The 13,752-nt window shown below is 36.9% G+C and overlaps 2 protein-coding genes across 2 annotated transcripts in view; one reads left to right on the top strand and one right to left on the bottom strand.

Annotated features, from left to right (window-relative positions):
* The window catches only part of LOC115210878 (hydroxyacid-oxoacid transhydrogenase, mitochondrial), a 51,064-nt gene extending 44,913 nt beyond the window's left edge, over nt 1-6,151 (bottom strand). Inside the window, exon 1 of the mRNA XM_029779648.2 lies at nt 5,975-6,151. Within this exon, the coding sequence (XP_029635508.1) occupies nt 5,975-6,039 (65 nt within the window). The 5' untranslated portion in view covers nt 6,040-6,151. The remainder of the gene's footprint in view (nt 1-5,974) is intronic.
* Nucleotides 6,152-8,072: 1,921 nt separating this feature from the next.
* The window catches only part of LOC115210894, a 44,989-nt gene continuing 39,309 nt past the window's right edge, over nt 8,073-13,752 (top strand). The window contains exon 1 of the mRNA XM_029779665.2: nt 8,073-8,811. Coding sequence (XP_029635525.1) covers nt 8,498-8,811 — 314 coding nt within the window. The 5' untranslated portion in view covers nt 8,073-8,497. The remainder of the gene's footprint in view (nt 8,812-13,752) is intronic.

Raw genomic sequence — 13,752 nt, 5'->3', positions numbered from 1 at the left:
TTGCCATGAACAAGAATGTTCATTCCTTTGTGCCTTATTGGCTCAACTCCCCACCTCTCTTCATCTGACACTACCCCACACAGATTCTCACACATCTCCCACATTCAACCGCCCCTCCCATCCACCTACACACCTGTATACTGACTGCTTCAGTACCCTCGCCACATACACACTGTTCAACTTATTACTCACTTCACACACCATTACACCCACAAACAGCTTCCCACTCCAAACACACTCATTTGTCAACATCGAAATAACTTAACAGCAAAGGAATACGACTACCTAACAAGTTTTAATTGCAAAACCAGCATCCTCTATGGGCTTCCAAAAATCCACAAGAGCAAAATAATTACTGAAGCTTCCAAAAAGTTCACTTCAACCTGCATCACTGTACCACATCCCACTGATCTCAAACTGAGACCAATTGTGGCAGGCCCAAACTGTGAAACACACATATTAAGCAACTTTATCGATATCCTCTTAAAACCAGTACTTAAACACATACCAAGTATTGTAAGAGATGACCTGGACCTACTAAATCATCTCCCCAAACATACCAATAAAGACATTTTCATTGCCTCCTTTGGTGTAATAAACCTTTACACTACGATCCCACATCAAAATGGACTGGAAGCCATTAAATTCTGGCTAGAAAAATACTCCAATGAGGTCCCGGAAAGAATAAAAAAAGAATTTATCATCGAAGGCCTTAAGTTTATTCTCTAAAACATCTTTTTGAATTTTAATAATAGCTACAGACAGATATCAGGGTCTGCAATGGGTACTAAAGTTGCCCCCACTTATGCAAACTTGGTGATGGCCTACCTAGAATTAAAAACTTATGAAGAATCCAAATCAAAATACGGCCTGTCTTTCCACAAATACCTGTTGGAGAATTGGAAACGCTACTTGGATGATTGCCTCATCCTATAGTCCCATATACTTGACCAACTATAAGAAAAGGCACCAACATTGAAACTGATATCCACTACAAACCAACTGATTCCAAACAACAACTTCTGTTCACCTCCAATCACCCAAAGCACACGAAGACAAACATCCCCTTCAACCTTGTGAAAAGAATCTGTACAGTTGTCTCAAATTATAGAACAAAATTAAAAACTCCAAGAACTAAAGGCAGTTCTTCTCATGATCGTTGGCATAACAACTGACTAGCTTTGGTGCTGGTGGCATGTAAAAAGCACCATTTGAGCGTGATAGTTACCATCGTCGCCTTCCTGGTACTTGTGCCAGTGGCACATAAAAAACACCATCTGAGCGTGGCCATTACCAGTACCGCCTGACTGGCCCACATGCCAATGGCACGTAAAAGCACCCATTACACTCTCAGAGTGGTTGGCATCCAGGAAGGGCAACCAGCTGTAAAAACTTAGATGACAGCAGTCGATGCGAGGGTGGTGATGGCGAGAGGCAACGACAACGTTGAGAAAGACAGACAGTGAATGTGAGAGATGACAAGCGAGAGGATGTCAAGAGTGGCGAGAAGGACAGGCAGATAGCATTGGGGACATGTAGAGCAAAAGAGAGAGATTACAGCGGAAAGGCACAGCTATTGTAGTAGGAGTTCGTAACGGTATGTTTTGTTTATGTTTTGATGTGAATTGTAAAAGAAACGAGATTGTGACGTAAATTGTAATCTGTTGTAAAGAACTAAAAAAAGAATTGATGAAGAGAAAAAAATGAATTGTGTCAAAGAAAAGAGAACATTGTGAATAGTGTTAAAAAGAGAAAGAAGGAAAAGAGGAAGAAAAGAAAGAAAGAGAAAGACTTTAATGTTGAACTGTTTCGAACTATATTGCATCAATTTGAACTGTTTTGATTGTCTCCGGACTTGGTGTATCATGCATGCCTTTGATTGTTTTCGAACAACGTGTTATGTTTAAATGCATTGTTGTTCTTTTTCTTTTTTAATTCTGTTGCATGTTATTTTCTTTAATGTATCTGCTATGTATCACATTGTATTTGATGTTGTAATAATTGTTATAAACTGTTCTTAAATGTAAGCAATTGCCTTCTGCCATGTCTGTCTCTCTCTTCCTGTTGTTGTTGTTGTTATCTCCGGTCACCAGTTCGAGTTTGCTGCCATCCCCTACCACCGTTTTTTTCTCTGTGGCGGATTCCCGTTCGACTGAGCTGGTCAGTCGTCGTCGCTCGACTTAGTAGGGTCCCGGGTTCGAGTTTGAGCGACGGCAAGTTCATAACAGTATTATTAATGTGGTGCTCCCATGGGGATGGGAGATGTGGTATGTGTAGCGGTGTTATATGTATAATTTTTTACAGGGATGTAGGTATAATAGCTGTTTGTTGGTCTATTTCCTTTGTGTAAAGGATAAAGTTGTGGGAAGCTTTTGTATGTTAGCGTGCAATGTATGTGTGTGTGGCGGGTCTGTGTGTATGTGGGGGGTACAATTTGTGTGAAGGGGTGTGTTGTAGGTGGTGGGAAACAGTTTATTTTGTGGGTGTCTGCCTTATATGGGTGTGCATATGTGTACATGGATGCTTTGGTGTGTGCTTTGGTCAAACTCTTCTTGCCAGGAAAGTCATTTGCAGAAGGTCAAGGCAAGGGATCTGTGGTTGCAGTCATAGTGGAGTGCGCAGGTATGATAGAATGTACTTCCTTTCATGCAGGCAAGGATTAAACACCTCACTCCCACAATTCAGGTAAACATCTGGACTTTGGATACCTTTTAAAATTGCTCTCTACTCAGCCAGGCATAATCTGCACTTCCTGCTGCTATTGAAGTATTTTTGCCTCTTTCTAGGAACTCCCACTTTATGTTGTACTCCATGGTGCTTTCCTTCAATGTCCAGACATGCTTGGCTAGGGTTGTGGCATTATGTTTCTCTTGGATGTTGAAATGCTGAATGAGGACTTGTGGTTATTAAAGCAGTTTCTGAAGGGGCCTTCCATTGCCCCCACATACTTCCATATTGTCCACTGGGTCCAGTTGCCTCATAAACAACTGTTTCCATATTGCAGTGGCTGTTTACCACACACCCCATCCCCACAGGAGCATCACATTAATACACACTTTCCCCACTTCAAGATAACTCTTGCCAGTTTCACAGCATATCCAACCAAGAGACAGAACTCGTAGACTAATCTCCTGGCCTTTTTACATTCCACCAGGTTTTTCACAGCAGCCACTGACCAGTTGTGGCTAATACACCTCCGACAATAGAGAGCAGTAGCCATATTCCCTTCCATATCAGCTAACTCTGATGAGCATAAAGTTATATAATTGGTTTGTTACCTAACACTCCATTGTATTCTTTACGCGAAACTGACTGGTAAGATCAGCTCTCTTTCTTTCTTTTTTTCTCTCTTTTACTTGTTTCAGTCACTTGACTGTGGCCATGCTGGAGCACCGCCTTTAGTCGAGCAAATCGACCCCAGGACTTATTCTTTGTAAGCCTAGTACTTATTCTATCGGACTCTTTTGCCGAACCGCTAAGTTACGGGGATGTAAACACACTACCATCGGTTGTCAAGCGATGTTGGGGGGTCAAACACATAAACACATACATATATACGACGGGTTTCTTTCAGTTTCCACCTATCAAATCCACTCACAAGGCTTTGGTCGGCCCGAGGCTATAGTAGAAGACACTTGCCCAAGGTGCCACATAGTGGGACTGAACCCGGAACCATGGGGTTGGTAAGCAAGCTACTTACCACACAGCCACTCCTGCGCCTGTGATGGATATTTAATACTATACATTTCAAATCATATATATATATGTATATAATATATAATAATATACATATATGGGATAATTACTGTGAAGCATTGTATATAATGTACTGTATAAAAGATCATGGGTAAGGCCAAAACAATGCGAAGTAAATGCAAGGTAAATCACAAGAAAAAAAATTGTGAATTAATGTAGACTTACTTTGTATTCAATATTTCAGGGTTATGACTCCATCCTCAAGAAATTGACGAATGTTGCCGATGTGCGTGTGTGTGAAAAAAGAGAAAGAAAGCCCACACACACACATCGGCAACATTCATCAATTTCTTGAGGATGGAGTCATAACCCTGAAATATTGAATACAAGGTAAGTCTACATTAATTCACATATTTGTTTTCTTGTGATTTACCTTGCATTTACTTTGCATTGTTTTGGCCTTATCCACGATCTTTTATACAACATATATATATCAAATAAAATCAAAAACAGAACACGAAGGATATCGCGGTACACGTGTTTCAAGCTTTATAAACAACCCCTTCTTACATCAGTGTATAATTGATATAAAAGATGGTTTAAAGTTCTCTTCAGCCGCAAATATTGTTATTCCAAAGAGTTACATCTGTATAAATGCTTTGCGAGTGGATTTGGTAGACGGAAACTGAAAGAAGCCTGTCGTATATATGTATATATATATGTATGTGTGTGTATGTTTGTATGTATGTGTTTGTACCCCTAGCATTGCTTGACAACCGATGCTGGTGTGTTTACGTCCCCGTCACTTAGCGGTTCGGCAAAAGAGACCGATAGAATAAGTACCGGGCTTACAAAGAATAAGTCCAGGGGTCGATTTGCTCGACTAAAGGCGGTGCTCCAGCATGGCCGCAGTCAAATGACTGAAACAAGTAAAAGAGTAGAGAGAGAGAGAGAGATTTATATATAAACATATATGTGTATATAATAAAATAAAGATATAAATTTATATATAGAAATATCTTTTATCCTTCACTAGTTTCAGTCATCAGACCACAGCCATGCTGGGGCATTGATTTGAAGAATTTTGGTTGAACGAATCAGCCCCAATACTTATTATTTTCAAGTCTGGTACTTCTTCTATGGTCTTTTTTGCCAAAGTGCTAAGTATCAGGGGCGTGAACACACCAACACCAGCTGTCAAACAGTGGTGGTGGGGGGAGACAAAGACACACACACATATATATATATATATATATACACACACACACGACGGGCTTCTTTCAGTTTCCGTCTCTATACATAAGGCTTTGGTCGACCAGTGGCTATAGAAGACACTTAGCCAAGGTGACACAACCCAGAACCATGTGGTTAGGTAGCAAGCTTCTCACCACACAGCCACGGCTGTACAAATATATATCCTAAACTTCATAGTTGGAAAGGAACTTTCTCAACAACACAATTATACCCGCGTCGCATTTTGATGGCAAGAGTAATGAAGTATTATTTGTGTATCTGTGTAACTTAGACGGGAATAAGTATCCGTCCGAGTTACACAAACTATCGAAGATGGTTTCTATCAAGCACACTGGCTTTCTCCCTGACAGATATATGTGCAGAGATGACGGTTTCCGCCAACTAGATTTCAACACTTTCCGTTAATTCAAAGCCGTGGCAAAACACTTGGCTGGAGTGTCGTGCAGAGAAAGCGAACCAAAAATCACGTGGTTTAGAAGTGAATTCCCAAATACCCAGCTGTGTTTGTGTCTGCGCAAAAGAATCGATCGTGGTCTCATTAAAATGCCAACAAGAAATAAAAAGAAAATATAATAATAAAAGACTGCAGACACCGGTCGCCTCCGTCTTTCGTTTATAATTATTCTTTCTGCAATTAAGGAAATTACCTCAAAACATTACACTGTCTTATCGCTCGCAGCACGTTTTATGTATCTCTCGTACTCAGTAAAGGAACTTTTATGTAATCACTTTGACTTGCTCACAGTCAACCAAATTTCTCGTTAAGCCCGTTAACTTCAAAATGCAAAGATTGCAAGTTTTAAAATCTTGTATATATATATATTCGCGAATTTATTGCCTCCAGCCAGCCCACACAAAATAAAATAACCGAGACTAAGAAACAAATAATTGAAGTTGCTAGTTCGCGTGTTTGATTGTATATATGTGCTACCATAGGCATTTCTTGGTCTAATATTAGTATATCAATCTGCTTCGGGCAACTACTCCGTCGAGCATTAATAACAAAAATGTTTAATAAACTCACCATTTCGATGAAACTGTTCGCATCAAATGACTAACTTTTTCTCTGCTAAAGAAAAATCTCACCATCGTGCTTTCCACTGTATTCAAGTTTAAAACACGATAACGAGTTTACAGGTGAAAGCTACTATCGCATTTCAGACTTAGACTCAACTGATACGAGAGGGGTGGACACCTTACACCGTTTCTCTTTTCTGTCTTCGGGATTTACTGTACTAAATCAGTTCGTAATTATTTCACGATTAACAATTAACAAATTTTACCAATATTTGTTCCAATACACCATATCAGATCAAAATCAAGACAAAATTGTAAAAAGAAATAACTTGTTTAACTTTTCTACTTAATTTCTTAGACGCAAGAAAAAACCATATAGTCCTCTGGTGTCCTGTAATATCACTCTTATCTAGAATGCTTTATAGAAATAAATATCACTCTTATCTAGAATGCTTTATAGAAATATTAAATCAACTCCATTTCCGTGACCGGTATTTCGTTTTATCGACCCCAGTCAGATGAAAGGTAAAGATGAATTAGTCGATTAAACAAGGGCCATCCGACGCCTTAACGACCAATTCTCAAAACGCATTGAGGCTGTGATATTCATGCCTCTTTCGATATTTATGTCGTCGTAAGTTGAACTGGTCTCAGCGGAAAGTTTTTCATCTTTAAATTATATCTAAAGTTTTTAAAAAATAGATACTTTTAAATAGTGATTTCTTTAACAAGACGCAGGTGAAATTTTGTTGGATGAAATTATGAGTGGTATATTTCATCTCGAATGTTACAGGTATTATATCAAATTCTGAAATATGTATTGCAAAGTCAACCACGGCAGTATTTGAACTTAGAAAACTGAGAAACTGTGCTAGATATCATTAGGTAGCTACGAATTTGTTGCACAGTCCATCCGCATTTAGTAGAGTCAACTGTTTTCCATGCATTTGCACAAGATCTTCTCTTGGAGAATAACTCACAACTCGTTTCTTATTAAATCGTATTAGATCTTGGGGAAAGTGTTTGAGCTGCCCTTCTTCCTCTTGGTCATATAATAATAATCCTTACTGCTATAAGCATGCCTGAAGTTTGGGAGGAAGCGGCTAGTGGGTTACATTGGCCTCAGTGCTCAACTGACACTTATTTCATGGACCCCAAAAGGATGAAAGGCAAAATCGACCTCGGCAGAATGTGAACTCAGATCGTAAAACCTGAAGAACTGTCGCTGTGCCAACGATTCTGCCAGATCGTAATAATAATAATAATAATCTTTTCTACTGTAGGCACAAGGCCTGAAATTTGTGGGGAGTGGATTAAGTTCCAGTCATGTGCTGGGGTCGATGTAATCGACCCCAGTACTTGACTGGAACTTAATTTATCGACCCCGAAAGGATGAAAGGCAAAGTGAACCTTGGCAGTATTTGAACTTAGGAGAAATGCCATTAAGCATTTTTATTTTGTCCGATAACGATTCAACTCCCGACCATCACTAGCCGGTCATATTTTTATTTTTCCCCCCTTCATAATTCTCAGGTTCTAAATCTACGCTGTGAATGCTCTTGGAAAACAGAAACGTTACACTTTTTTTAATTCATTTATAAATTTTTTCTAAAATATAAAGTATTTGTGCTTAATCAACGTAAAACAATATCCACTACATCCAGTACATAAATGGACATGAAGCTTTTTTAAAAAAAAGCAAAAGTATTACGCATTCTGTGTCCACAATTAATAAGTTGGTCATCTTTCGTTATAAACAATAAGTTTTTACTTTAGGGTGTTCCGTAATTAGTATCTCAGACAGCAGTCCCAACCAAATAACTTATTCTCTGTTGCTCTTAGTTTTCGTTACAAAACTTGATTTATTTTCATTATATCAATATTCTTGGAATTATTTAGCACTGGCGCAGCAAATTTCACAATATTGATATAATAAAATTTTGGAAACACTGCAACTAATCTCGGTCAGGAACTTTATAGCACATACATGTGTGTGTGTGACAGAGGCTGATGTATAAATATAAATGTTAATAAATATGAATGGAAGTTAGTGGTTGTTAAACGTCAACTAATCCACACCACCCCTCACATATGCGTGAAGTGGAATGCCCCAATTACGAGGCGTGCAACATTTTGAAAGTTTGAGAGGAGTTGTAAGTTCGTGTATTTTCTTTTAGTAAAGGTGGAGATAATGTCAATAATCGTATATATGTAGTGATTGAATTTTAAATAACCGAGATAAGAACTGTAGCTGTACTATACTTTCGTAAATCTTTTGTTTATCTTTTCACTTCACATGTTTTAAGCCATATACACATTTCTGATAAATGTTTACATAGAAATAACGGTTAACTGGATATGTTTACTTGACATAAACGCATGAATAAAAACATACACTAGCGAAAAATGTATTGTGTTAGGGTGTAACGAAAAAATCCAAATACACTAATATATATGTGTGTGTTCATATGTATATAATTACAACAAGTTACTGCCAACTTTACAAAGCACACTGGCAGAAAATATTGTAATGACAGAAAAGGCTGCCCTCTGTCTCATGACTCCCGAGTCCAGCCCGAAACTAAATACAGTCATCATTGATGATGATACGGTGACAATAACATCAACGTCAATTCCCTCACCAAACAATAGTTCAAAATATGATGCAGTTCTGGCAGACGAAAATTTTACCAAGAGCCTGTTGAAAGCCAGTGAAAAGGAATCGCTTTCAAGAGAAGGCGAATGCGTCGCAGAAGAAAATCGGAGCAACGACAACTGTGATGTTGAAATTGCCAACAAACCTAATGTGTATAAAAGAACAAATTCGAAACGAAATAGCCAAAGGTAAGTAATACGAAGTAAATTTCTTTCGTCTTTAGGTGTGAAGCCTCAGATTTGATCATTGATTGCAGGGAAATTTCTATATAATGGACATTAGTGGCGTAAGTGTACAACGACTATGATTTGGCCTCATTTGACCGGATGCTTACCACACTACAATCATCATTTGAATAACCATGCTGAATAATAAATAGTTCCATACGATTGTATGGCACGAAAGTAAGTAAATAATACATTTAGTGATCTATCAAAATTGAATCTTAGTGCATTGTCAGCCCTCCTAGCCAGATATGATGTGTTATGATATAGAATTTAAATGTGGTTCCACAGACAGTGAGGGAGTTTGTTGAGAGAAATTTTATAGAAGTGTCAATCATTTAGATAACGACCGTAAACTCAAGAATAAAACTAAAATCAATAAAATGTAAAGACGCGAAAGTTCTTTCGTTGACAAAACAAAAACAATCTGATACAGTTAGTATTGTATTGAATGAAACTCTACTAACATTGTTAAGTATACTTGAAAAAAATATTCAGTATACATATGTTGTATAACTTAATTGTTGAATCGTTGATTATTTCTTTAGAAAATGTAATGTTATGAGTATTGTGTATTCTTTTACTGGTTTCACATTCTTTTAATAACTGAAGTGTCACATGATAAGTGAGTTCTTTCTTCCAAACCAGACGAATGTTGACAGATTTATTTGTTGAGTAAAGCCTTTGGCATAGTAAGTTCTCACATGTTACATAAAATGTTGAAAAACTTCGATCAACTGAGATTTTCAAGTATTTAGTAGATAAAAACTCATTCGAGAAATGTTTAAAATCTTAAAGCTAAAATTAAACTACATATCTCCAAAAAAATCAGTTGATGGGTATTTTTAATAAAGACAGTGCAGATTAGAGCGTATGCCGTCTTTAAAATCAACTAGTTAAAGTAACAAATATGTTTCAGTCGTTTTAAAGCATATGCTGCTCAGTTGTCATTGCAGCTAAGATAGTCATGTATCTCCTTGCAACAGGTGTCATGCTGTTGAGAAGATAGACGACTACCCCAGCTGGAAAAAAACATAAAGATAGTGGTGACGAGTTGTCAGGGTACAAGAAGGTGATTGTCAGAAAGAATTGGACAAACGATTGGGAAGAGTGGGTGGGGAAGTTAAAAAAAGTGTGAAGTTGGGAATAGTGGTAAAAGCAGTGAATATTGAAAAAGGGTGGAAGTGTGGTCGATGATAAATATCAGTTTATGGGGGAAGATGAAGGAAATTGAGGTGGGTCAAGCAGAAGGAGGTGAGGAGTAGCTGTACAAAAAGGTGGTGTAAAGCAGCAATACAATAAAACCATGAATACATGGAGATGATGTAGAGTGACAGATATGTGTTGGAGTACATAGAGTGATGGACAAAAGCGAGGCTGTTGAGAATTATAGCAGAAATGAGAGGGTGTTAAGGATGAAATGTGGCAGTTATAATATGAAGCACAGGAGTAAGGTATGTTCAGTTGAAAATAAATGAGACTGCAGGATGAGTGACAAAACAAAGTATTTCCAAGAAAAAGAATAACTGGTAGCAAAAAGTGGGATGAAATATATGTATATCAACATAATCATCATCATTTTCACATCTACTTTTCCATTCTCATTACCAGCACTAAAAAATAACATCACACAAGAAATTGAAACAATAAGATGCATTAATTCTATGCTCAGAAATGTACAAAGATCATATGTTTCCTGAGTAAAGAAAGTGTTTGGAAGAAGGTGGAAATCAGTTTGAATACTTATTGTAAACCATTAATTGCTATATGTTAAATTACGTACAGGTCCAAACTTTTGCACGACCCTGTATATATATATATATATATATATACATACATGTATATATATAAACTTTTCGCTGAGTTTTTTCTTGAGAACACATTCTTTGTGGAAAATAGCGATTTTGACGTCTATATCTAGCATATAGACTGTCCACTTTTAGTGGTCAGTGCTATAAATTTTGTACATACATGTATATATATACATGTATATATATATACATGTATATATATATATATATATATATATATATAGTGAAACTATTAAAAGTGAAACTATTTGTAACTGTTACTCTGTTGAAGGTTTCCCTTTCATTCTTCAAGTTTTGTGACGTAATACAGAACCAGTATCAATGTTGCATTGTTTTAATCCCCCAAAAATTATAAGCTGATACTCCTAAGGTGTGATAGTATTATCATGTAAAATTTGATTTGATTTGGTTGAGACATTTGAGAATGCATTGGGAATGGACAAATACAAAGGATTTTATATATGTATGTGTGTGTGTGATATATATATATATATATATATAGAAAGAGAGGGAGAGAGATTAGTGGCATCTTATGAATTAACCAATGTATATTTTAAACACAATAATAGTATGAATCAGAATTTCTGGAATAAATTTAATAATTAGAAAACTTGTCTGTAAGAAAGTAGGAATATTAGCATGCTCCTTCTATGCTTTCAATGTGCAGGAAAAAAAAGAGGGCAGAGCCACCTGACTATATTCAGTGCTTAAAAGTATATTCTGATTAAAATCATAGAATGTTTTTAACTTCCTATTTCCCAGATTTTCTTACATTTCAATTTATTTTGATACTTCTGATTCATAGTGTGTCGTGTATAAAATATATATTGTTTAATTAATGACAAGCTATCAAAGGCATGAATATGAAAATTAAGCTACCCACTACAGTAATTGCCTAATTTACAGAGCTTTGTATATAATTGAATATTCTATGCTACTAATTTGGGTTTATCTTCTCTGAGGAGTGGTCGACAAACCATAAAACAGCCTGGTAAGAAATTCTCCTCTCTGTTTTTCACACATCAAAAGCATAGAAAGTGTTTACATACACATTTCTCTTGTTGGTAGGCTTTGGGTGGAATTACGTGACTGCCAGACGAAAAGTTGCTCTCAAAGTTAGTAGAATTTCCTGTAATATATAATTACTTTTAACTTCCGTAAATGCTTTTTTATGCTCTATTACAGCCAATAAATCATCAGAGAAATTCAGTTTGTCAGGAAAACCACAAATGCTTATTGTATTGCATAGTTTATTATTATCAGTACTTCCAATGCATTTATTGAGCCTTAGATGATTAGTTTAACAATGGTTAATGGGATATTTTAACACTTTTGTTGCTGAATTTCTGTTGAAATACCCAGTTTTTGTCTTAATTTTTTTAAAATTAATAATAGAAGAGTTATTAAAGTAACTTTGTTATTATCAACTTGGTGTTGGAAAATATATTAGTTTCAAATTTTGACACAAGGCTAGCAATTTCAGGGGAAGTGGTCAACTCATACTTATTTTATCAACCCTGGTAGGATTTGAACCCAAACCATAAAGTCGGGAAAATGCTGCTAAGCATTTTCTCCAGTGCAGTACCGATTCTGTCAGCATGTCACCCTAGAGGGAAACATATTAGCATGGAGTTTTATGGGCTTAACTCTTGAAGAAATATTCCATATCCTTAACTTAAAATTTAATTTATTAAACTGTAGAAATCAATTAGTAACAAAATGCGTATATATATACAAAGTAATATAAAGAGCTATACAGAATGTGTTACCAAAAAGGAAAGCTATAAATGTCACTAAATGTAACTAAGGGTGTTAGAACATTTACATTGCTAGAAACAAATGCTAAAATGCTCTAATGCTGTAGTTAAAGTACATAATTGTAAGCATATATGCTAACAGAGACTGTTATCACCCAAAACACCAATCAAGAATTCCTTATATTGACCAATCAGTTTCAGTTATTTCCATTGTGTCATCAATAAGGACTGCTCACTCAGCTGATTCCAGACTTAATTCCCTATCAGCATATATATATTCACCATATTCGGAAATAGCCAAAACTGATCAGTCCATTCTGATCAAGGAATTCTTGATAGGTGTTTTGAATGACTACAGTCCCTATCAGCATATATGTGTACAATTATGTGCTTTAACTAGAGCATTTTAGCTCTTATTTCTAGCAATGTAGTTGTTCTAACACCCTTAGTTTGCATTTAGCGACAGTTATAGTTTTCCTGTTTTGTAACAGTTATAGTTATTTGGCTGTTTATGGTGAATACATATATGCTGATAGAGAATTAAACCTGAAATCAGCTGAGTGAGAGGTCCTTACTGATGATGCTACAAGAATAGTCAAAACTGATCAGTGAGTATAAGGAATTCTTGATCAGTGTTTGGGGCGATTACAGCATATATGTATACAATTATGTGCTATATATATATATATACACATCGTCACCATCATCGTTTAACATCCATTTTCCATGATGGCTTGGGTTTGATGAACTGGAGAGCCTGCGGCTGCACCAGGCTCCAATCTGATCTGGCAATGTTTCTACAGCTGGATGCCAACCACTCCATGAATGTTGTGGGTGCTTTTTACATGCCACCATCATAGGAGCCAGTCAGGCGGGCCTGGCATTGATCATGTTTGGATAGTGCTTTTTACATGTCACTGGCACGGGGGCCAGTCAGGGGATACTGGCATCAGACACATTTGGATGATGCTTTTTATGTGCCATCAGCACAAGAGCCAGTCAGTGGGTACTGGCATTGGCCATATGCAGATAGTACTTTTTACGTGCCACCAGCATGGGAGCCAGCCCTTATTAACCATTCATCAATCCCTAGTTTCTACATTGCCCACCAGATAAGCAATCGGGGGGGCCCTGTCAAAGCTTTCTCCAAGTCCACAAAAGCCAAGTGTAGGGGTTTATCTTTGGCTAGGTATTTCACCTACAGTTGCTGTACCAGGAATATAGCATCAGTGGTGCTTCTACCTGACACAAAACCGAACTGCATCTCATCTAAGCAGTCTCTCTCCCTAATTTGTTGGGCTATGATCTTCATCTCCTGATCCAGCAGTTTGATACCC

This window comes from Octopus sinensis, linkage group LG4, assembly GCF_006345805.1.
Source record: "Octopus sinensis linkage group LG4, ASM634580v1, whole genome shotgun sequence".
Lineage (NCBI taxonomy): Eukaryota > Metazoa > Mollusca > Cephalopoda > Octopoda > Octopodidae > Octopus > Octopus sinensis.
Note: the sequence above shows the minus strand (reverse complement) of the source record. Positions and strands in the feature narration are given on the sequence as shown.